Source organism: Rhopilema esculentum, chromosome 15 (genome assembly GCF_057945365.1).
Source record: "Rhopilema esculentum isolate cy_ngs chromosome 15, ASM5794536v1, whole genome shotgun sequence".
In the NCBI taxonomy this organism is placed as follows: domain Eukaryota; kingdom Metazoa; phylum Cnidaria; class Scyphozoa; order Rhizostomeae; family Rhizostomatidae; genus Rhopilema; species Rhopilema esculentum.
The window spans coordinates 4,593,034-4,618,991 of NC_142829.1; the positions used below are offsets into that span (position 1 = coordinate 4,593,034).

Here is a 25,958-nt window from a genome sequence, read left to right on the forward strand (position 1 = left end):
GCGCGCGCAGCCAGCTTGTCAGACAAAACCTTGTCACACAAAGCAAGACAAGGGTCCCTTGATCATGTAGCTATCAAAGCCAAGAAGGGTGGTTTGGGGGTTGGGAAATGTTTGATGGATGAGCACCCCATATGTAAAAACATTGAGTAGCAGGGGTGGCGCTAGAAACCAAACTACGGTGTGCCAACAATCCAAGAAAAATTCAAGTGGCGATGACTATAAAAATGGCTGCCGACATATTTCATTAACTCCCTTTTACAGTTTCTTTAAATCTCTAAACATTTTGAAAATGAATGGAAATGTTTTCATCCCTCCAATCAAATCTTTAACCCTCTCTTTAAACTAAAAATTTGGTTAAAGCGTTTCAAATTACCCAGATTTGATATGCAAATGTGTTGATATTTCTCGCATGTAGGCCCTTTTACAATACATCGTTTACTGGCTAAGCAAGTTTTGGCCATTTCTTGCTTGGTTTCTGCCTAAGGCAGTATGATTTTGCTTTCTGGATATCTTCTTCTGAAATTAACGAGGAATCGTGAAAATATATTGTTAACAGTGAAAATGGCAACCCATTTAATTGTTACCGCAAGCCCTGGGGCAAGACATAAGAGAAGACCTCAATGCGGAAACGCGAAGAAAATTTTGCGACCACACTATTTCTTGGAGCAATTTTCTTTCCAGCGCTTACAACGTTTTACTGTTGTTGAGCAAACTTTTGTTATGATTCATTATTTCCATTCTTGAAAATTGAACTCATTACTTTCTAAAGCCCCATGGAGCCTTGAAGCCCTGGGGAAATTTGCCCCTTTGCCCCCCTCTCTGGGGTCCTGGTTATTTGACGCCTATCAGTTTCCTAATAAATCATGAAGTTGGGCGACAATTTTTGATAAAATCTTTTCTCTTAAGAACAATTTCATAAGGAAAAAAGTAAATTTTACTTGATTCAAATTTCACAAGAGCAAGCTGAGGCTGAGGTTCTTTTAAATGTATTTCAAAACAAAGTTATGAAACGTGTTTTTCTATCTAGGGGTGCTCAATCCAGCCTCAACGTTTTAATGGTTTTAATGGTTTTATTGAAAGTAAAAATTCCAGCCTTAACTTCAAATTAATGGTTCTTACAAATAAGTAAATCTTTCATTCTACAGTTCCAAAGTTCCGACAATTCTTTTCATTCTTTTATTTTGGCTGCCGACGGGGTGTCATATGGAACTTTAGAGGGGGCAGTTAGCCCCCCCCCCAATGAAACCCTTTAGCGCCATCCCAGAGTTTAAGGCTTAAAATGCCTCTTTTTATTGCACCGTATGTGAGATATTTCCCTTTAACAGAAAAGCTTTTTAAGTCATATTCAGTACATCATCATGCCTTTAATACATAATATGAATGCCTCTAAGTCATGATTAGACCCTGTCACCAGTGGCGTGACAAAGGGCATTTGAGTGGGGGGGGGGGGGGGGGGTTAGCATGATAAATTTACCGACAGGGTTGATTAAAGATAGCTTATCATAGCGCACAAATTTTACACTCTAGTACCGTAGTGGCTCTTTTATGTCTAAACTGGATATAACGAAATTGCAAACTGACCTTATCTTATTGTTTTTAACTGGATTGAAATTTAGCAGATTACTTGCAAAATACTCATGTTATTTAGTCTAATGATCCCAACGAAAGCGGGATTAAAAATAATTGGGATCTCTAGAGGGTCAGGGTCAGGAAAATATTCATATCACTAAATAATATCAATACATATAAAAACATATAGTCCTGCATGGTATAGATTTATATCTTCATTCTTCCATAGTCAATAGAAAAAGACTATGATTCTTCTAGTTTTAAGAATTGACCAGCTATCTGCAACTTCATCAAAATCCAAACGATCTAAAATGTCATTGAAACATGCAGCTACCATTAAATAGTCTAAACGTTCTTCTTTCATTGTCAAACGGATGTAACCTTTAAAACCAGTTGTCTGGTTTGCAACAATTAAGATGTAAAAACAAAAACGGTCAACAACACTTTCTATGCAAAAAGGCAGACATAATCTAATTCTTCTCCGAAATACCGACACGCTGCTATAGTTGTGTCAACTTTTACCAACAGGCAAAAAATTACCAACGGCTTCTAGAAAAATGGGGGGGGGGGGGTGATACCCCACACTCCCTACTTCGACACGCCCCTACCTGTCACCATCATAAACCCAGCATGTGGAATGTTCCCTAGAAAATTCTCCAGGTTTGTTCCTTCGTTTTACGGACGTACAAGGAATTCGGAAAGTGGAGGGGTACAGGCCAGGGGAGTTTATATATGGGGAGGCCCATCCACAATTATGAAAATTCTCCTAAAATTATCAAAACCAAATTTAACTGACCTAAAATTATCAGCTAAAAATTTTCGATAAGACCCAAAAGTATCAAAATACTAATTCTTGTTGTTGAGCACATAGGAGACTACTAGTCATAGTATTTTTGACTTTTTCCTAAAATAATCAGTCTAAACACATCTGTGTTTATATTCCATTTTTGAAAATTGTTAATTGTTACGTGGACCCATAAGTATCAAAATGGTTTATTGTGAAAAAGGTATACCTAAAAGTACCAGATTAAAAAGAAAATGCTTACCCATAATCATCAGATGGACCACCTGTATATGGAAAGTTCAAGCGACCCAGGTTTAAGTCAAAATTGTCACGCCTTATTTCAAACGAGGGCGACACGACTAACCCGGGCCCATACACACTGGGGGCAGTGCTGCACGGAGGACACATACAAGGAAAAAACTATGGAAATCAGGGGTGAAACCGCCAACAACTTTTTCGCTAACACGTCAAACCAACGCACTGATCATTCTCATGTCATCGTTTTCATACCAATTCAAATTTCGACCTCATTTACACAATTACACCAATCTTGATTAAACGATTTGTCGGCTTCATCACCTGATTTCTTAGTTGGGATATCTAAGAGCTGGTAGAAAATAAACAATTTAGTTACGGAAATACAATAAGCATCGATTCTCCTTCATCCTGCCTCGTAAATCACAAAAAAACTTTTGCCTAGCTTGCGATGCAAACCAAACCAAATATTTAACTTGGCCTGTGATGCTGGCTACTTTTCAGAGCTTTGAAGACGCTAACGTAGTACAAAATATATTACTGAGCTACTAAAATCCATAGAAGATTGCAATTGAGCAATTAATGGTGTCTATTTATCACCAATAATGCCAGTAATCCATTTGGTATACTTGGAAAGATCGATGTGAACATCAACGCCACCTCCAACGTAACATGAGAGCGCGGATGACCCCAAAGTCTTTACTGCCAAAAGAGTATGAGTACTGCTCTGCTTCTTGATCACGGGGGATCCATCTGACAACTGCTCCCAGATATCACCCTTGCAAGGGTTCACTGTATAACAAAGAGAAAGCATGAAAGATTAAAAAAGATTGTAAACATCTATTTATATAACCTTCCGATAATTACTTTTTGAGATGTCTAAATGCCTTTAAAAGACTCTTAGCATACAAAAAATTGACTACGCTTCCCCCAGGGTCAGAAGATGTAAAAATTATAAATTTACCTGAACAAATATTTTTATCACCATAGTGGTATGATATCGCCTCCTTTTTTACTTGTGCATCGCAGTTTCTAGAACGCCTGTGGTTGAAGATATGCTCCTTTAACTCGCCAGAGAGATTTTCGTCAAAAATATCGCCTTCTATCCAACGGTAACTCAACCCCTGTAAATTGCTAAGCATACTAGTTTTTGGCAAACACACAGTTTGCTTATTTTCCACTGGCTCAGTCAATCGCAGTAAAGCAATGTCATTCCTGAAGGTTTTATACACGAAATGTTCATGCACCACAACTTTATCGACAGCCACCTTTGTACGGGCCTTTCGGAATCGAACAAGCAATTGTCCAGGTTTAAAGTAGCTTCCATCTAAAAAGTAAGATGGTGGTAAACTGTTGCGAAGATCGGGAAGCTAGCTAGAATTTAGCATACCAACTTGTTGAGGGATGATTTTTGACTGAGCAAAATTTCAAAATGATTTCAAACAGTGGAAGCATAAAAAATGGTAATGAAGCTTAATCATCATGATTAAATTCATCGTTAAGTTACCAAAAAGAGCACAACGTATTACGATTTAAGACTGGCAAAATTCATTCTGTTTTATGAAAAAAGTACCTTATAGATAAAAAATGGAAGAATGAGATCACAAAGTAAAATAGAATAGTAAAATAAAGCAAAAGAAAGTAAAATAGTTTCAGCAAATGCTTTATTTTAGATTCTACAAAAATTCTCAATTGCCAATAGAATTTCCCGAAAATGGCAACGAAAGTACAAAAAGGAGAATATCTTTATATGAATATAAGATCTCTAGCCTCAAACCTGAAACAACGACTTAAGTTAATACTTACCGTAGGAGACAAGACAATGTGCTACGGTCAAAACCCACTGCTTATGAACAAGAGCTCCATGACAAATGTACATAGTCTCATCTTTTCTCCAAAGCAGGACATGCCAGTCAGCATCATTATCATGTTTTCCTTCTCCACAATCAAAGAGATGTTTAGAACCACGTTTCGATGTTTTCTCTCTGTCTAAAAATTGCAAAATAAAAAAATAGAGATGATATTAAATCGTCTTTACGTTACAGAGAAGTTGAATCAGAGGCTAATGGTAAGCTTTATTTTTGTCTTTAATTTCCAAAAATCTCTAAGCTCTCTGATATTCCAAAAAACTATTTCAAAGAACTTCAAAAACAAGGTTGTGGAAACTTCACATCTCAGAATTTATGTGCCCATTGCCTATTACTTTCATTGGTCTTAAAATCAGTTAAACTAGATTTTGCTTTCTTATTTTCCATTTCCATTCAATAGCAGCAAGAAAGTAGCAGATTTGCAATGATAACTTCTAACATTATCGATAAAAAATTAATTGACTGGGTTCTCGGTTTAAAGACAAAACGTAAAATAAAAGATATTGACAGCTTTTTCAAACACCTGCAATATTTACGTGTAATGTATCAAGGACACATGCTAAAGTACAATTCTGTCAGATATACCTCTCTTGTAGATCCCTAGAAGATTGGTATAAAAAAACAATGAGACTGGAAGTTTGGGAAATAGACTTAAATTGTAAATAGTCGTGGAACTCTCTGTTTCGAACTACTTGGAACTCTGTTGTTAACAGCATTATGTTAGCTAGGTTAACGAAGATGCTGTGATGATGATGATGATGTTGATGATGATGATGATGATGATGATAATGATGATGATGATAAAAAATGAGACTAAAACGAGACTGTTAACAACTTCAGATAACCAGTTAAAATGCAATAAAAACGAACCTTTGTGGCAAGGCTGCAACACAATGGAGATGTTCCTTGGCTTCAACTTCTTAAGCTCCACAGTTTCTTGCCTTTCAAAGATTTTTTCCTCATTTTCAAGCATAATTAACTTTTTTTCACCTAGGTAAATGAATGTAGTGTGAAAAACACATTTAATCCTGAAGCAAAGCAAACCACATCTTTTGTGCATAATTCTACTGAATAAGTGCATGAAGCAAGTACTAATTCTAGTGTTTCATGACAGGGCGAGGCTTTCATGAAAACACAGGGCTTTGGACAAATGAGGCACTATTCTAGTGGAACCCCGAATTTTTCTTATTATAGCATACAACTGAAACCGCTTGTCAATCTCAATATGTTTCTAATATCTTTAGCTATTTAGAATCGAGAAAGCTACTTTTTAAAAAAAAAAAAAATAAAATCACCTGGTTTAGGAGGCACTATTGTCAAAGTATTCCCGCAGTGGGTTTCTAGATCATTAATCGTCGATCTCGATCGGTGCTCTCGAATGATTCTTGCACCTTGACCTAGAAGATGAAGGTGAGCCATTCTTTATGAAGACACATGAACACAATTTGCTCAGTTTCAGATCCCCTTACCAAAAATTATTTCTACACAATACACACTTATTGAAACTAATACTAATCTTCCTTTTCGCATGACGGTGGCACAGATCTAAATTTTTGCAATAAACAAACAAACTTGACAAAAGGCTGATGGGTGACAAATTTGTATTGGCATTGCACTGGCTAATGACAAAAATATCAACATCATCGAGCGACATAATTTGTGTTTAAAAATAAGAAACATCTTGTAAAAAATCATAAAGGCCAATGAAAGGCTGATAGAGGGGACTAAAACTTTACATGCTTGATATGATCCACCTAGGCAAAGAAGAAATCGAAGAAAAATAGGACACGAAACTTAAAATGGCACTGCATTCCTGGAACAGATGAAATTTAAGCGAACGATATCCTTCCGACAGAACCCGAGACAAGTTTAAAATTAGGATGAAATATACAAAGGCCTACAAAAGATTTTTGTTCCCGTACTAAAAAGATGGAGGCTTTGACAACAGACCCCATCAAGGTCTTCGGAGGCGGAGGCGCAAAACATGCAAATTAAATGACAGCTACCCCTTATCTGAACTATCCAGCTATTTGTGCGCTGAATAGTCTCTTCAGGGACTTTGCTAGCATACGAAACAGAGAGGGGGCAATTTTCCTTCTAGATCTGGTGATAAAAAACAATAGACTATGACCAAAAATTCCATTGAAAAACATACAATAATTTTGGGCATTAAAAGAAATGGCCTGTAGTTACCTGTTTATCCTATTGCATTTAAGTCTGTCCGTAACGATTTCGTTCATTTGCTATCCATAATTGAAAATGTGTATACTCACTTGTCGAGACTGTAACCAGAAATACTTGAAAGAATAGGCAATTGCAAATCCCAAATGCATCCATTTTTAGCATTTACTTTTCTGAGAGTATCTGCGGAAGCTAAAGATGATCTTCCGGTTTTTCTGAGAGAAAACAAAATGCTTCCGAGTTCCGATAAATTTACCAATGAGGCTACTGTTTTTCATATATCGTATTTCGCTGCAGGCAGGATTGTCCGTAAAATACAATATCCGTGGAACTTTGGAACGTCACAACAAAATAATGAAATGATTTTTAGTATATCAAGAGAAACAAATGCACAATTCTCTAAACCCGTCCAAACTAAAACGATAATATTAGTCACTCTCCCATCATACAGGTTATGGTCACATAAAAATTTACACCCAAATTTGCAAACTGTTCAATTTAGCTGCGTTTGCAGAAACACCCCGTTCACAGTTACAAGTTTTCAAGCCACATTTGTTGTAACGTTAACCAAAGTCTACTGAATCTTAAATAAAGGTTAAAAGGTGCCCTCTCCTCGACTACAAAACTTTCCAAAAACCTCGTGAAAAACGCAATAAAGCAGACATTTCAACCTAAGGCTAAAGATATTCAAAATTTGGAGTTTTTTTAATAAATTCCCTTGTTAATATTCGAATTTGGTCAATCCACAAAAGATAACACCCGCGAAATTTGCAAAAAATCTCCACAAAAATAAATTCTTGTAAAAAATAATTCCCTTAAAACTCTTAAATATAAAATTATATAATAAAATAGAATATAGACTAGAAATGAGACATGTTCGCTGTTACTCCGAGTTTCGTGCTTGCGCACTCATCAGACAGACTATAATGATTATAGTCTGTCTGATGAGTGCGCAAGCACGAAACTCGGAGTAACAGAGAACATGTCTCATTTCTAGTCTATATTCTATTTTATTATATCTATTGCTCTGTGTTTTTGCACATCGAGCACTGTCACGTCAGAATAGACAACGCAATCTGGAGTAAATATAAAATTATATATTTCATCTTGCTATAGTGAATCCTGTATTTCATGGAAAATCATTTTTGTTACGAGTCAACTTTTTATAAAAATGTTAAAACAATTAAGACTGAGGAACATTTGAAAATAGAACTTGAGAATGTTCGATGTTGTAAGTTATACAAGGAGACTTACAATTTTGCTGGGAAATTTAACATTTAGCAAATTTAACATAACAAAAGATTTTGTCCTCCGGCCTCCCTTTGTCGTAGCGGAGGTCCTCTTACATGAAAACATTTGTTTTCAGTGATGAAATTAAGACAATATATTTCGTCTTCTAACACCCTGCAATTAGGGCTCTGAGGGTTTTTCGTGTTGGAATGTCTACATCCTTTCAAAGCCTTGCTTACAAAAATGAGGGAATTAAAAAATAAGAGGAATATATTTTTTTAGTTTTAGAACCTCTTGAGTCACTCTAAATATTTATCATTGCGTCATTCAACAAAGGTTAACAAAAAAACTGCTTGCGTCAGCAACAACAACATTACAAAAGATATAATCATGGCGGAAGCTTAGCGTCTGGCAAAAGTTGGGCTTGCTACAGAAAAGTGTATTTTGAAAGGCAATCAGAACCGAAAATGTTTTCGAAAAAGCCAAATCCAAAAGGTAATTCAAAGTTTTATCTACTAACAATTGTTTATAAATTGTCAAAAGTCTGGTAATGAATGAAGAATTGAAAATTATTTCCAATTCTTATTTAGGCCAGCCTATATTGACGTTGGCAATCTTCATGATTTATTAGAGATCCAGCGAAACATTTTTCTGGTTATCTTTCATTTCATTTTATTTTATTTCAAACTTCTTTACCATGGTAATCCCGCCAGAAAGCCGGTTTTTTTTCAGGGGACTGAACCATATGAAATCCAATCTGATTTTTCTTTTGGAATTTATATTTATATTTCCAGAACTAAATGTGCAAGTTAGTTCTGGAAATAAGAAAAATGCAACAGTGCCTGTGAAATTCAGTATATTAGGTGCACAATTTACGTGAACTTCTATTGCATGTCAAGTATAAATCAATTATCTGAAGTGATTGTTAATTTTTATTTTGTTTTCATGCGTTTTAAGTATAAAGATATAAATTTATAATGATTTAAAGAAAGAGTAAAGATAATTTTCCCTTTCTGTGACACAAACTTACAAGCTTCTGATATCTTGATTCTGGATATTTATTATGCATGTAACTTTAAGTTTTTCTTAAATTGCGCTTTCTATTTTTCTTAAAACCCCATTGCTGGCAGTTTCATCTCATGTGCGAGGCTTGATTTTTCAATCATAAATAATAGTTTTAAACATATAGAAATTATAATTAAATATGTTTAAAATTCTGTAGTTTCCTTAGCACACAGAGAGGATAACACTTTGCTCAGTGAAAATTTAATTTTATATTTTAGAGCAAGTGAAGCAGCAAAAACGGCAGCTTAACAAAGTCCAAAGGGAAATGACACGGGATAGAGGTGCACTTGAGAGGCAAGAAAAGCAACTGGTATCATGAATTTTATTGTCTTACATTGCATGCAAGTTTCTTATTTTGTTAAGATTTTGTTTTATCAAAATAAATATAAATTGTTGCTTCTGAAGGCTGTGTTAATCTTCTTTGGTTACAAAATGCACTTCCCTAAGCAATAATTTTGTTTGTGTAGACTTAGGGCACATAAGTATGGAAAGAGTACTAGTCATAAGTGAAATTTTGCAGTGACCAAGGTCCTAAGCTGACTAATTTAAAAACAAATTGTTAGAAAACTTTGCATCAATTCTTCAGAAAAATTCCGGAAACAATGATCAAATGATTCACAAACAATTATGATAACATTTCTGTTAGTGCTACATTTCATTGTGATATTTTACAAATCCTGCAAAAAATTTTTACAAAACAAGTTTGAAGCTGTGGTTAAAAGTTTTTCTGAATCTTTTCCTCAAAACAGCAAACTGAACCTTCAATTTTGTTTTCAAAATGTGCAAAAACTCTATAAGATGGCAAATGAATTTACCAGACATGAGCAGCGGTTTCCAAACCCCTTTACCTAGTTGCCATTTCAACAACCATGCTTTTGTACCCCAAATGTACCTGAATCAATTCGTTATAGATTTAAGACAAACAAAAAGAATTCTGTATTTGCTTCACTTTAAACTAAATTGTGAAAATACATAAAGTATTGCATTTTTTTAAATTGTCCTTCTCATAAATACCAATACAGATATTTTATATTACATAAAGTGTTTTGATAAAAATAAAGAAGAACAGTAACAATTTCATGCATAATATTTTTTTAATGTATGCTCAAACCTTACCTTATATGATACTTTTTCTGAATCTATAGGAAAATGAAATTAAGAAGGCAGCAAAGGCTGGAAATAAACAGGTATTTGACTATTTATTTGTCTTTTTACACATTTCAAACCTCTGATTATACCAAAAAAACTCTGCTATAGTGAACATCAAAGAGCTCATGACATGCCACCCAAAGGAAGTGAAAAAATATTTTAAGCATTACATTTGTAATTTCCTTTTGACTATTTGGTATAGATATGGCTGTATAAATTGTTGTGCAATATTTTCTTTTCTTGTAGCTTGCCACAACATTGGCAAAACAACTTGTACAACTTCGAAAAACAAAGACACGCAATCTTGCAGCCAGTGGAAAAATAACTGCTGTTGGTCATCAAGCAACAGCCATGCATGCTACTCATAAAATGGCTGGATCAATGCAAACAGCAACTAAGGTTGGGAAATTGTTTTTTATGAGTTCTCTTGAAAGAAAAAAGATGGGTTTGTTTGGTAAGAGCTGAACATTTTTGGTGAGGTTTTAAGAATCCAGGTATTCAAATGGTAACAGTGGTTGCAATAAATTTTAATTTTACCAACTGTATGAACCACCTTAAAAAATTTCATTGTACATCACAACAAATTTGATAAGGAGTCACTATGTTATGACAAGGAGCAAATACCTTGTTTGTAAAAAAGAAACATTTTCAAAGAGAGTCGCTCACCCTCCAACATGCCAGAGAGATATATCACATGCCAGACAGATATGTCTGTTAGTCTATACCTCAAAATATGCATTTAATTATTGAGTGAAAATCAATATTTTCTTGTATATTGTAATTTTCAGGCAATGGGTGCCATGAATAAACATATATCACCACAAGAACTGGCTAGAACACTTCAAGAATTTGAGAAGGAGTCTGCAAAAATGGATATGTCAGAAGAAATGAGTAAGATGCTGTATTGAATTATCCTACTCTATTTCTATCTGGTCTTAGTTGATACCCAATATTTTTTTCTGTTATCCAATATGAATTGAAAATATCTTTCTATTCATTAATTAAACATTTTGTTTTCAGTCAATGGTATTTTGAGCCAATGATTTTGTGAGACCCTGTGTGTTAAAAAACAAATTGCGTTTAGGTAACTTGGTACCTTTATTGAGTTTAAAAACAATAATCAAAACCACACAATGATCATAATTTGTTCTTTGAATTTTTGCTGCCCTTCTGTAAGTAAGTATTGATTGAGATCTGATAAATAAACATTTATATTTTCATCTTTTTATTTCCTCTTTATAGTAAATGACACATTAGAATCAGTCTTCGATGAATCTGGAGATGAAGAGGAACAGGATGCCATTGTCTCTCAAGTTTTGGATGAAATTGGTATTGAAATCAGTGGAAAGGTAATGTGAAAATTTCTTTTTTGAATAGCTTGCTGTAAGGGACAACGTAATGATTCTAAAACAAACCCCTTAAGATCATGAAATTAAAAAGAAAATAGATGACTCTGCAATAAGAAATTTAGCTTTCGTTCCAATACCTCTGCTCCATTCACAAATAAAAATTTATCAAAATAAGTCAGGTTTTGTTTTAAAAAACATTGCAGTGCACAAATATTTATTTTTCATCTGAATGGCAAAAGTTAGAGCTTTTGATGACACTGAATAAAGATGGATTAAATTTGATCCACAACTGGTATATCTTCTAACTTTACATTTTCGGTAATTATTGCAATGTTTTATACTCTGAGAAGAGTCAGTTCATAAGCTTAAGGATAGCTAAATTGTTTGCTTGAATTCAAAGCCATTTTTACTACTTTTAAGTAGGCTATGATTAATAGATTTCTTTGTAATTTGAGGAATGTCTTTGTAACTTGAGGAGTGTCTTAGTAATTTGAGGAGTGTCTTATTATAACTTGAGAAGTGCCCCCATTTACTGTATTTTCCCCTACTCATTTACTGCAACAATATATATTTGGGTAAAATTTCCATCCAAACTGGAACTGCAACAGAAAATGTCACAAATGTTTATGAACTGGACCCAAAATGGTTTCTAAATTATATTATGTGTCATTTAGTTGAAGAAAGAGTGTGCAAACATTTACAACCCAAGATAGCTTACTTTTTATGGATACAATAACATCACTACCTTACATTTTTCAGCTGGCAGGTGCACCAATGGCTTCAAAATCATTGCCTAAAGCTTCAAAGGCAACATCAGATGAAGACAAAGAAATTGAAGATATGCTTGCCAAATTAAAAGCTACATAAAAATAACACTTATTTAAAACCATTTTTTTTAAAAAAGACACTTTTCCTCTTTTAATAACCATTTTTTTTAAAAAGAAACTTTTCCTCTTTTAATTTTGTTATATTTCTGTCAATAGGTAAGTTGTTTAATGAATTGCACAAAGTACTAATTATCCTTTTGCAAACTAATAGATAGAATAAAATTTTCAGGTTTTGCTGGTAAATTGTATGTGTGTCTGAATACAAAGAATCTCACTGATAATTGAAACTTTCATGCAATATAATCTCACCTTAAGTATGACAAAAAACTGCTTGGTAATTTGAATGTTTCCTCTTTTGAAAACAAAACTTTTCCTTTCATAATTTTTTATGTCTGGGCCATTTTTGGCAATTCAAACTTTAAACAGGTTAAAAAGATTCTCTTGAAAGTTCCAGTTATTTGACAAATAAAGGTGAATCTGAGCCCTGTATATGATTGGTACAAGGGGATGTGCCTGTTAGAAAGGTCACTGTCCTGGGCAAAACAGGGACTATATGATAGGGTAACCAGTTCATTTCCGTGAAACCCTTTCACCTCCAGATATCCATATATCATGTTGCCATCAGATATCCATTTGATTGAATGTAACCACATTGATGATGTTTATGTTTTTGTAGTGTTTGGTTTAATTTTGCAAAAACGAACTATTAGCCAATAAAATCATTCCATGACTACTAAACTGTTTCTAAATAATATATTGTAATGTCTTGAATATCTACAAAGTATAACAACACAAAATATGTTTCATCTGCTGTGACACTGCTTATTGTTTAGAAAAATATTTACAGGAAACCTCACAAGCATAAAGTACTAAGTTTAAAAACATCTCTTGTTGCATGAGTTATACAGTAGGCTATTGTTGCCATTGCTTACCCATAGCCTGACAGTTACACTGATAAGAAATTGCTCTCTCATTCTCATTTCAAAGTTTAATGGCTCTTTAAAGTTTAATGGCTCTTACTCTCATTTTAAAGTTTAAAGCCAACATGGAACATCATAACAAAAATCCAATATCGTTTATGTTTTAATAAATGAGGTTGGTCTTATCTTGGAGTATGATCAAATGTTTCATTGCCTTACATATACCTTGTTTTCAAATAGGCCTGAAATTTTGCCAACAAGACCTCTCAAGGAAACTAAATACCTCCAACCTTGGTAAGGTTATGCTGGATTCCAGTGACTATTGGTTTCATTTTTTCTGGTTTCCCATTTTTTGAGCTGGTGCCAGAAGTTCAAAGTACAAGGAATCCACCATATTCTTGAAAAAGAGGATTATAAACACAGCGTCCTTTGGCCCAGAGATGGTCTTGAATTACTCTGAAAGAAGAGAATTAAAAAAAGTTACCAAAAAATCTCGGCATTTAATTTTGTATTTCATGGAATATTTAAATCTAATAATAGTTCTAAAATGTTCAAAATTGCAGATAGCTGCTTGTAAGGCTCACAAAGAGATGAAATGTTAATGTTCAATAAACAAATTCCATGCTGATAACTAATTTTGGTAAGATAAAGTCATGTTAGGGATAGGCTCTGATATAAGAGAACAATTAGGTATTTTATTTGCCAAAATCTTTGCCAGATCAGAAGAATGATATCAATGAAATATTCTATCATTTTACATGATAAGCAATGAAACCCCAGTGTATCAAGCCAGCTGAACTTTTTTCTTCACAGGATAGGATATCGTGCCAAAGACAGGGGACGAAAAATCCAGGGAATCTAGTGAAATCTATTGTTTTTGGGTTATTTGATTTTTTTAAGGGATGTCTCCACATTTGGAATAATTTTTGCCGGGAATGGTTTGCACTGAGATTATTACACAGGGGTGTGCAAAGCAAGGAAGAACAATACAATGCAACAATAAAATACTCCAGCATACTGTCCAGTGAAAGAACAAAAAGCAGTTGACAGCAGGTGATTCAAGCATGCCAATATTATTAAAGACACACTCGTCCATGAACTTCGGATGTAAACAACAAGATTCTAATGTCCTACACGGCCTAAAAACGTCCTGGAGACCCACAACTTTTGTATTGAAACCTTGGAGACCTATCGAATTTGTTACCAAAAAGAGATAGCTTAGCCTCTCCAAATTTGTCCATAACATCTAAATTTGTTACAGCACAAACATACCGCTTGTTGGGTAAGAATACTAGAATACAGCATTCTGTGCAATTAATGAAAGTAAGGTAGGTCTTTAAATGAGACAAGGAAACAGACTGATTGGCGTAATTTTAGGGGAAACTATAAAAAATTCAGTAGTGGGAAACTATAAATTGTGACCATTGAGTAAGGTTATACAGATTTTATGGCGCATTACTCCTGGAAAACAAATTCCTCCTTCATTTCAATTTTACACTGACATACTTTCAGATGTCATTTCCTAAAGTTTCCTTCGTGCATCATTCACTGCTCCTTTGCTAGAGTTTAGAACTTTTTCTACATTCATTTTTCCGTCTGCTTTCATGTGAAAATCTTGGTAAAGGAAATTTTTTATCCGTGCTTTTCTCATACACCCAATGCTTTTTATTTAATTCCTGCATAATATAACTAAATAAAACAACTAAGTCAACTCTTCATTAATATTTTAACGGAGCTCGCCGATACCGATGTTGGATTGCGAACATTGTCTCATTTTTGTCGTAATATTAAAAACCCGAACACTTCGGTACGTGTCGTTAAATACTGGATGGGCAACGAATCAAATTCCAGGATCTGCGCATAAAAGTATAGAGAGTCGGGAAGCTAGCATAGGTGTGCACCAAGGATGCATTCTCTCGTCATTTCTGTTCAGCACCTACATTAAACGTGGGGGAAAGATTTTATGATGCTTAGAAAAAATTCTTGGCTCATGAACTGAAAGTTTTGGCAGACATGTTTTTTAAGATTGAGCAACGGTAACCAGTAAAGATAGCGAGTAGCGACCTTTAGAGACTTGATGCGACTGGACTTATTCAGTGGAAAAGGAACATTCATATCGAAGGGAAAACTGGTTGAGCAGCATAGTTAGCATATGTGCCAGATGCAAAAAGAAAGGAAAATTATGAATAGCAATGGCTGACCAAAGGAAAAGGAAAAGGAAAGGAAAAGAATAATAGACGGTTAGTACATTGCTATACGGAGTAGAGACGAGGACGCTATGCCAAGAGCATATACAGTGTAGAATTATGTTGCTCATGCTTAAAGCAATATTGTAAGACACTTTAGGGTCTGAATAGTGTTCAACAGTATAGTGTTTTCTAGGTAATGATTTTAAATTCTGATTGTAGTCAGCTTGTCCTCGCATTCTGTTAATAAGATGGATTTGTCTAAGATTGAACCTGCTTGCATAAGATAGGCTTTGTTTATGTATACCAAGAGGTTCTAGATAAAGTAGACAGGGTTTTAACAAACAAAATCTAGGTAAGAATCGGTTGAAAGGGATCCATCATACATATAATCAATTACAGAAAGCATCAATTGATAGGACATACATTTAGACATGAAGACGTGACTCTTTGGTATACACCAATGAAGAAAAGATCAAACGTTATCACTTTTAAGAAATACTTGGGGCTCAATCTCTTTGGTCAGTTATGTTGTTATTGTTTCAAGGTTTGTAATGTATGCAGCAATTCTCTCGCAAAAATACAAATATAATTTGAACGGTATGCGTGAAAAGAAACAATTTATTGTCGAGAAATAAAGATACAATTTTATTTTATTTTATTTATAATTCAATTTATATTGATAGATTAGAGTCTTAAGCTAAATTATATCAGGGGATCCTCTGAGAAAAAACTTACAGTCAATCAAAGTTCCTCTAGTTTGGTTTTAAGCAAGGCATGATATTTGCATGGTTCTCTAAAATCGTTTGGTAAAAGTTTACTGTTAAGGTTTGCAAGCAGCATAATGCTTGTTAAATCTTGTTATAGAATTTAGAGTCATTTATTCATCTATAAAACATGTTTTTGGTTATGAAAACTGCCTTGTGCGAGGCCCCTGTGTTCTATTCGGAGTACAACATCCCTGCTTTGTAAGTACATGAAACTTCGAGCTATGTTAAAGTGATTCGCATAACTTACCGAAAAAGGTGTCATGGCGCCGTGACTTTGGAAATAGCGGCGCATCGCCTCTCTAATGTGACTGGGTTGTATACTGTCTATGGTTGGTTCAATACTGCTTGCGTAACCGAACTACGAAAAAACAAAACCGCATCAGTATGTTAATCCAACAGGTCCGGAATATCACTAGACAATAATGCAACATTTTTAAATACTGATAGAAATCTAAAGCTAATTTTTTCATAGATCTTGGAAAGCTCCAAATGACTGCAGAAAATTGCAATATACTTGAAAATTTATAAAATTTATGGACAAACGAACACTAGTAATCAAACAAAAACCCTAAAAGAAGAATGTCGGTCTACAGAAGAAAATTTGTGAACAAGTAAAGAATGCAAATATATTAAAACGAACATAGATAGAAAGCATTGCAACAGAAGTGCAAAGAGAAGACATGCATAAAGCCAGCCCTGCAACATGAGAGGTCGTTATAGGGACACTTGAAAGATGAAAGTGACACCCTGCATAAAAATCCAAGCTAAAACAAAGTCATGCTATATGAAAAAGAAACAGAAATGTACTTGACAAACAATACAGCAAGGGTTTGAAAAAAGCAGAAATTTTCCAGCATACTTATAGCCTTTTCGTTTGATACACCTCAGAGAATAAAACCTCAGAATAAGGTTCCAAATTAACAAGATGAAAAATATATACAAAGTTGTGCATCGAAATAGGCCAATCAGAAACATGCAAGCACAAGACCGGTATAGTTGCCCAATCAGTACCGCGTGCCTATAGGAAAATCAACATTGGAGTCCGAAATTGAAAACGACCTCCTTCTGTCTACACAATAGCGGTTTTTTTATTTGCATGCAGATCGATTCCAAAACTGCTAGATGAAAAGGCGACAAGGCTCTGCCAATTATTGAAAACATATTGTCATTATAAACTTTGGCAAAAGATATCTAAAAGATGTTGTCCGATGGCAGAATCACTTGTTTTAACGGTGTTTCTAGTGCAGCTTTAAAAACGGAAACTAACAGAGCCAAAACAAATGAAAGTCTTCTTGTTACTTCGCTTATGAAGCTTCGACAGTCTAGCACGTATTGCAAATACTAGATTTCATTGAAGTAAATAAGACGTTTGCACAAAGATTCATTTCAAAATAAAACTTGAAGACATTCTTTGATAAATGAAGATATTGAGTCAAACAAATCAAACTCATAAGCTGCAAGTTAGATTGGTCTTATCTTCTTTTCACTATTAAAGGCATATAACAAGATTACTTTAAGTATGTTAACGATAATTGTAATTTAACGTTCCAATGTTAATTGCCGAATGATGTCTAAAATTATCTCTTGAAAACAGATCTATACTGTCAAAATCTTGTCAAGTTGATCAGTAAATCAGAGATCCTCCAGGCAGTGTTGTTAATTTGAAAAAATTGTCGCTCAGTTTGCAGATAGAAATTGCTAAAAGATGTATGCTGTCAAACTCAATCTACAATGCCTGCCAAAAGTACTTGGAACACCCACCAATTTACGCTGCATTTGATATCTTTCATTCCTTTCATGAAAAAAATTTGCTAATTCCGCCCCCTTCCCCCTCAAACAATGTTGATGATTTAGAGAAATATCATAAAAGAAGCGCAAAAGAAAGTGCTTCCTAAAATCCTAATCCGTTTGATAGTAAACCAACATTGTTCCGTGGGGGAGAGGGGGATGATTGGTTTTGACCTTGGAAATTGATGTCAGTGTTCCAAGACTTTTGGCAGGCATTGTACGCAACTATTATGCCTAAAGGAAACTGGAAACATATATGGAATACGCGATGTTATCACGTTTCTGGGGGAGTGGGCGAGCTCAGCGTATAGGATAACTTTTTCAGACTGTTCTTCCGCCACGTGGCACATCTCCTGGCACCAAACAAGGGCCAGATAACACAAAAAGAAAATTCAATGCGCTCTCAGAAAGCAAGGAGGTAGCTGTCCGTTATTCTTTCTACCTGTTAAGTACACCGTATGCGATGGAATTTCACACAGCTCCTATCACGTTTAAGGAGTGTGTGAAAATAGGTATACGTAATAGCGATTATCTTCCCTTTTACGAAAAACAGCAAGAGTTTATAATTCGTATAATAACTTTCCGCGAGTGCCATGCTTTCCTGCTCCTATGCGCCTCATTGAAAAATGCAAAGGGGCAGTTACCCACATGGGCACAGTGAACATTCACATTTTGTTGGCTTACGATAACAATATCTGACAAATTCAGAAAAAGTTGCCAATTTTACGAAATTTTCTAATAAATTTCAAGGTTCATGGTTGGAGAAGGATATACCCCCTGACCTCAGCCACTGCCGCCCATTAAACATTCCGCACCCTTTCCAACATTGTTACATACGTACAATAGATTTCAAGAAAACAAAGAGTAAGCTACTTTCAACAATTACATTTTCCTCTAGGCCTTAGGCACCTTTGAACCCCAGTCTAATTTAATGACCTGGCCATAAACACATTTGCGAAGCACTAAACCATATGTACTGCCACGGTTTGGTAATGTCAACCATGAAGGAACAGCTGCTAAGGTAATCACAGTATAGTTAAAAAGATTATCGTTGGTCGCTCACTGGGATAATTTAACAGTTCAAATATTCTGCTTAACATTCAATGGAAGGAAAATGTGATTGGTTTTCAAACAGTCATTTAAATGTTATCGAGGAAAGGAAATGAGATAAATGAAACGAGATGAGAAAACAACCAAGGCGACTGGAGCTTGCCACGGTAACGAGGAATGTTTGAGAAAATTGTCTTCCAGCACTTATTAAGTGTTCCAGCACTTAACTTCTTTAAAGGCTGCAACTGACAACAGGCTGGTATTGTAAGAGTGAGCTATGTATAAAATAATGCAAAGACCTTGCGATGCCTGCCTCTGCTTGGTAAGGTTATATGAATTCTCAGAAAGGTCTACTAGCATAACCCCTTTGCATTTATTCGTCTGCATTATGGAAGACCAAAACGAGCAGAAGATTGGTAGAAATATCAATCTAGGGCATAACAAACAATCTGCTTGGTAATAAACTACGCCAGAAGACAGACAGCAAGTGAGGCAAGGAGAAAGAATGAAAATGAAACCTCTGACAATTCACTTATACCGTTCCAAACAGGCTTGGAACTTCTTATTACATATTGATGGTCGCCATCTTACCTCCTCGTATTAGAAGTCCGAGACTTAAGGGGGCTGGGACCTAATGACTGCAACTGCAGCACTCATTTGGTGAGCCAATAATTATTCGTTGCAGAAAAGATCTAAAACTGTCATAGACTGATTCACCCTGGCAAAACAATTGCTGAACACAGTATAATGATAAGAAACAAATTGGTGCGCTTGAAAGCTGCCTTGTTCGGTACAGTTTGACAAAATCTAGGCTGGCAATTTCTTGGAAATAATATATGAAGATTTGTTGCAAATCAAACAAAACTCGTCGTGATCTGATTGGCTGGAAATCATTCGACGCGGGAGCGTAGAACTAGTGCATCTCAAACGCAGTCGCGGCAAAATCACTTTGATGGTCAATTCGCCACGTGGAAACCCACTTTGATATTGAAGAAATTTTCAAAATTGTTCTAAGATTTGTGGTTTCAAACCACATTTTCATTGCGATTATCGAATTTAATGAATGCTAGGAAATCTTTGAGGCTAAAAGCGTGCCCTCCAAGAAAACATTTATCGGCAAAAGCACGTGTAAATCATTTAAATTTGCCGGTAATCACTACATTATGCCACAACTGATAACCTCTTCTTACAGAGACTTATTAGGCCCATTTCAAGGTAAAAACCAAACTGTCAATTACCTACACGAGATTAATAAACGCTCCCACAAAATGGCGTGTGGCCGACTCGAAAGATACTATACGTTACATATACATAAACCACTAGACATCAAACATCTTAACAACGCTTTGTCCTGTCGTTTTCTCCAAAGCAACAGTAACTACGAACAAAAGTCTGTCTATCAGGTTCTTCTTTCAAAAACGATTTTTTTTAAATACAATGAATAGACGCCACGGTAAAGCCAGTTACATTCACTAGGAAGGCTATTGTGTAGAAGGAGTTTGTTTTCACCTCGTGCTCCAGTGGTAATCTTTCTTAAGGCACACGGCACTGATTGGGTAACAACACCGGTCGTGTGCTCGCGCATTGTTGATTGGCCTATTTATTTCGATCCATATCTGGGTTTATATTTTCTTGCTTTAGTTTTGTTGTAAAATGTTTGCTTTTTCCAAGAACAGTTGTAGTCTGTAAAATTAACCATTTTTTACTCAATTAAAATCAAGAGATTTATTTACGAATGAAACGTAGCAAAAATATTCTTTTTTTATAAGAACCAAAATCGCGTTTAACATGCAAAACCTCGCAGTCAACAGGCTCCACGAAGCATCACCAATCAAACTGAGCTTTCCTATCAGACGCTATGGCCAATTAACCTAGGTTCACCTTACCATATCCACCTTACCAAAGAAATGAAGCCACAAGAAACATACCCTTGGAGCACGCACAAAGCGATTCCTGAAAACTCTTGATCAGCGGCAGCAAAAAACATGCGCAATCAGCTGAAGAAAGCTAAACATCACTAATTGCTCGACAGGTTTTTCAATTTCCTAATATAGTGCCTTCAAAAGCTGAAAAGCCAACTCATAGAATATAAAAAGACCGAGCTTTACAGATAAACTTAAGATGAACATGTATACTAAAATTCATAACATTGTAAAGTCGATTTGAGATTCAAAATTTTATAGAAAAATGTCACAAAGGTTTGATAGGGCCAGAGCTTGTGTTCATCTGGACACATCTCAGCCAATTCGTAATACCTTTAACTGATTTTGCAGATTTAGAGGTATTTCATGATGCTCTTTCAGGATATGGGAACAAATTTGAAAATCATGAAAAAAGGTTTTTGTGACATCATCATTTGAAAACTCTATCAAATATAGCAAGGTTGATAGCCAGCTTTAAGGTTGTTTGCGAAATAAAAAAATCATTTATAGATCGGAGATCAGTAAAAGTTCAGAAACAATTTCTACACTTGAATAACAAAACTGTTCAAAGAAATCTGCTACTGCTATCCGAAATATGATTCGAAACTAGTCACAGAAATACTTTTTGAGTCACTTTTTCCACCGCAGCCGTCTACAATATCTACAATACTTCATCCCTGGATTCAGCTCTCGTACCCAGGGTAGAAATCTACGAGATTCTAGACACACACTAAGGCAGCCTTTCCACTAGCCCGGGTTAAAACAAAAACGGGTTAAAAGTTATCCGTTTCTGCGTCGCGTTCCCACTAACCCACTTGAAAAACAAATAAGTTTGAAAACGGGTCTCAGAGTGGGTCAGTTTTAACCCGGGTATCTTAACGCCGAAACCCGGATCTGACCCACTTGCAACAACAGCAACGTTTAAGAATTGAGATGGCGCCAAAAATCAAAAAACAAAATCCTCGATGTCGATGCTGCTTCCGTTTGCCTACAACAATGGAAATTGAAGGATTATTGACGCAAATACTGATTTCTCTCACAACTCTGTGTGCGTTTTCGAATATTTCACCCTGAATACACTTTAACCCGGCTTAGTGAGAACGATAAAAAACGGATTAAAAACGGGTCGAAGAAAAATGCCGTGTCAATTGACTCACTTTAAAAACGGATAACTTTTAACCCGGTAATGTTTTGACCCGGCCTAGTGAAAAGGCTGCCTAAGGAAAATCTCAACGTTAACAGTTACAAAAGTACCACTTGGGCAGCTCCACAACTTTTTAAAATATTTAATATCCATATATTTGATAGTCAACATAAACATGAGAATTATGGAGTCAAAAATCGTAAAAATCGAGAAGTATTAACATGTATATAGAAATTAAGCGGTAAGAGCTTTTTTATTTCCACGTCAATCATTATGATGGTCATGAATAATATTACAGCCAAAATCAGCGGTAGGAAAGATTTGTGAAAGAAATCACTGTTTTGTACGTCACAACATTTTGGAAGCCTTTGTAGGCATTTTCTTAATAAACAATGCAATTATACATTAGTTGGAGTATTTCAAACTTAATGTAATTATTCTGACAAACAAATTGATGACGAAATACAGAGCTTAATCCCTGGAACAGGTTACAATATCCTATTCATTTCAAAGTAATTTCCTTTCATAAACATTGCTTTTATTACGGCCTACTAAAAAAGCTAATCTAACCACTTACTGATTGATGTACACGTTACTCTCTTCTTTTTCCCAACCGTTTTCAAAAATCCTGTTCTAAAATTTATTCATCCAATCAGATGTACATCAATCCACTTTATTTTTCTATGCTATCACAATTATTCGATTTTGTTTTCATACATATCGTTTCCTTCCTTTTCACATAAGAAATTAAGTAACTCTTCCAATTATCAATTTGATGTTATGTTATACTACAGGTTTCAGTTCGTTCATTCATTAGTTTATTAAAGTATAATATAATACCTGTTTATGTAAGAACAGAGAACATAATTCTGTGCAGAAAGAAATTGATAGAACCCAACTTTCGCAGTTGTTGAAATAACTTATTGATAGAAAGAGCATTTGTCATTTCGATCCATATAAATTTAAACATATATATTAACTTACATTCTTTTATATAAGGCGAATACTAATACTTTCTGTGTTTATCCTTGCTAAGACTTAACAAGCCCAAAACGCCTATCTATCACTAATTTAAAAAATCATTTTAAGAGAGGCTTCGAGATAACCTAACATAACAAAATGGTGGTTCATCTACAATCATTTTCAAAAGTACTTGGAACACCAAGCAATTTGCTTTGTGTTTTTGTATTTTTCAATTATTTTCCCGGGTACTCCTATTTCCGCAAAATATCATTAAAGAAGCGCAAAAGAAAGTGCTTCCTAAAATCCTAACCCGTTTCATAGTAAACCAACATTGCTCCGTGGGGAAGAGGGGGATGATTGATTTTGACCTTGGAAACTGACGTCAGTGTTCAAAGACTTTTGGCAGGACTGTAGTTCTAGCAAGAACAAATTATTCAAAGGAACATTGATATTATTTCAAGATATGATAATTATATACTATCTCTATTCATACTCATAATATCTCTAAGAACTAGTTTCTCAATACTGACTTCTGATTTAACTAAATTATATCCCACGAACTCAGTATAATGCAAGAGAAATAGTTACCGTATTTCCTCTAAAGAACGCCGCGGCGTTTATTACAAACTCCAAATTTTGGATGCGGCGTTAATAGAGGGCGGCGTTCATCAGAGAGCGGCGCTCATTAGAGGAAATACGGTAATTGGTTCGCAACAAACGTCTTCCTGTCAAAATAATATGTTGCATTGCGTCATCAGCTAGAAAATGTTACGTCAGCATATAAAACAGACATGAAGCCAACCAAAATAATAGCTAAATATTTCCGCGACGTAAGAGACGATATTCCTGTGTCTTGACAATCTTGTGTCTGATTGGGGAGGTCGGAAATTCCACAAAGCGTTTCCTGGATTGGATGCATTCTTGTAAGGGCAAAAGTGACTCATTAAGTGCCAGGATCAGTAGTATGGTATTTCTAAAGGGCTAAATTTGAAATTCTGAAAAGTTAAATGCCTTACAGACATTGGCAAACCCCAGAATGAATAATTGGCAATTGCGGGTCAAACAGTAATATTGGATCAAATGGCCAAAAAACCTAAATCTATTTAGAAACTGTAGCCTAAGCAAAAACATTAAAGTTACTTAGGGTCCAATTAAGTGAACAAACTAAAAAAAGTGTTTAGCAAATAGAGCTAATTCAGTCTGAAATGCATGCAAGGTTCTGAAAAGAGTTATTTATACATTGAAAAATGAATACAGCTTATGTCCCAATGAGTGTCTTTGATACAATGTTGTTTTTTGGAATCTTTTTATGGTAGTATTGTTATCATATTTCAATGCTTAGTTATTATGTCAGAGCTTGCAGCCTAATTTATTGACGTTCAGCCATCATAGACAAAACAGACTGACTTCAAATTTTAGGATCCAGTGACCAGGCTTTTTGTATGCAGTTGCAAATTCAAATGGAAAGTTCTAAGAGCTAAGAGAAACTGTGGCCAGTGTGTTTTTATAAAAGGAACAAAGAATTTAAAGAAACGAAGACAGATTTAGTGTTGCACCTGAGCGCTATGCAAAGAGCTCAAAAATTAGCTGAAACACCGAGCTTTTTGCATAACTCCAATCATTTAGGATGAGTCACTGGATATATAGAGGGCGGTGTCATATGCGTTTCGGTAACCTTACGCATCTCGGTCCGGGTACACAAATTCGGTCCGGGCATGGCAATTTTGGTTATGCAAAAACGTACCCAAGCACCTAAACAATAGGGTACCATAACAAATGGTGGAATTTAGCATGCAAAATGGTCTAGGTACACGAACGAATGGCGCCGACTACAAACCCAAGGGCCTGTGGTCCGAGTCCCTGGCATGACCAAACTTTCGACCAGAGTGTGGAGAGTCGCCAGATATCTGTAAGTCCAAGCGTAGGAATCACGAGGTGCGGTCAAATCGAGAGGAAGGACCATGACACTACTCGATAAGCATAAGCTTCTCAGTGTCCTTAAAAACTACCTTCGGGTGCTAGGTAGAAACAAATACAAATAACATCGCACTACGATGAAATCACACGATTTCAAACACATTGCGTTTCACAGTGTTGTACTTTTGCATAGGGTACCAAAACGCATTTACACCGGCAATTGCTAAGGCCGTTCTGTTCGCGCGCATCGTGCCAGCATCCTCGTGTGCGCCAGGTACGACTAGCCTCGCACACGCTGGATGCAACCAGCATTACGAACCGCAAATAGGAATTTAAAAAATCTTCCCCAGGCAAGAATCTTCTTCCCTGTCGGTAAATGGTGTTTTATCTTAAACTTAAAGGATGTTGACTGGAATCCCTTAAATTTCGTAAACAAAATGAAAAACACGATGTGTTTAAGAATAGAGCGTGGCAAATTCATTTCACGGAGCTAAAAGATTTAAACCGTTTCCTAGTGTATTAAAACCCTGCAGATTATAACAAGCTTAGAATAGCAACAGAGAATTTGCTTTGTTTTTAACTCATAGGCTTTAATTAAATACTTTTTCATAAACTAAAAGCCGTTTATGCGTTTGGTATTAGTATGCTTCGAGACATGCACTGAATAACTTCGTTTTATTGTTCCGAAACAAATCTCGTTTCTACATGAAATTCTGCAACAGCTTAGCTCACCCAATCCAAGAAAGATTTATCGATTTTGCTATAATGCAATCGATTAAGCACAAATGCATTTCCTAAGGATTTTGTGCCATTGATAGGATTTAAAAACCATCAGATCCTATACCACAACTACAAAGAAGTAGAACAAATTTAAGTACAGGATCTTGAGTCTGACGTTGTTATTATACGCAGTTTCTGAACATCTCCTGGTTTTTTAGATAATTCCAGTTATGTGAAACCTTAAAATGGGCAACAGAACAGTGAACAAGTTATGTCGATAAAATGAAGCAAGAGCGAGGTT

The 25,958-nt window shown here is 35.4% G+C and overlaps 2 protein-coding genes across 3 annotated transcripts in view; one reads left to right on the forward strand and one right to left on the reverse strand.

The window, feature by feature from the left end:
* Window positions 1-5,767: 5,767 nt before the first annotated feature.
* Window positions 5,768-25,958, reverse strand: part of LOC135685172 (uncharacterized) — a 41,290-nt gene continuing 21,099 nt past the window's right edge. Inside the window, exons 11-13 of one of the 2 annotated variants that reach the window (XM_065201005.2) lie at window positions 16,401-16,511; window positions 6,750-13,653; window positions 5,768-5,873 (exon numbers count right to left, since the gene is read on the reverse strand). In XM_065201005.2, the coding sequence (XP_065057077.2) occupies window positions 13,609-13,653; window positions 16,401-16,511 (156 nt within the window). In that variant the 3' untranslated portion in view covers window positions 5,768-5,873; window positions 6,750-13,608. Of the gene's footprint in view, window positions 5,874-6,669; window positions 13,654-16,400; window positions 16,512-25,958 lie in introns of both variants that reach the window. The other variant, XM_089112869.1, reaches the window with a different exon arrangement.
* LOC135685175 (charged multivesicular body protein 2b) lies at window positions 8,255-12,564 on the forward strand. The gene is made up of 7 exons (XM_065201010.2): window positions 8,255-8,382; window positions 9,171-9,262; window positions 10,098-10,139; window positions 10,348-10,500; window positions 10,890-10,992; window positions 11,344-11,450; window positions 12,210-12,564. The coding sequence occupies exons 1-7, from the start codon at window positions 8,355-8,357 to the stop codon at window positions 12,315-12,317; spliced, it is 633 nt and encodes a 210-aa protein (XP_065057082.2). The 5' UTR covers window positions 8,255-8,354; the 3' UTR covers window positions 12,318-12,564.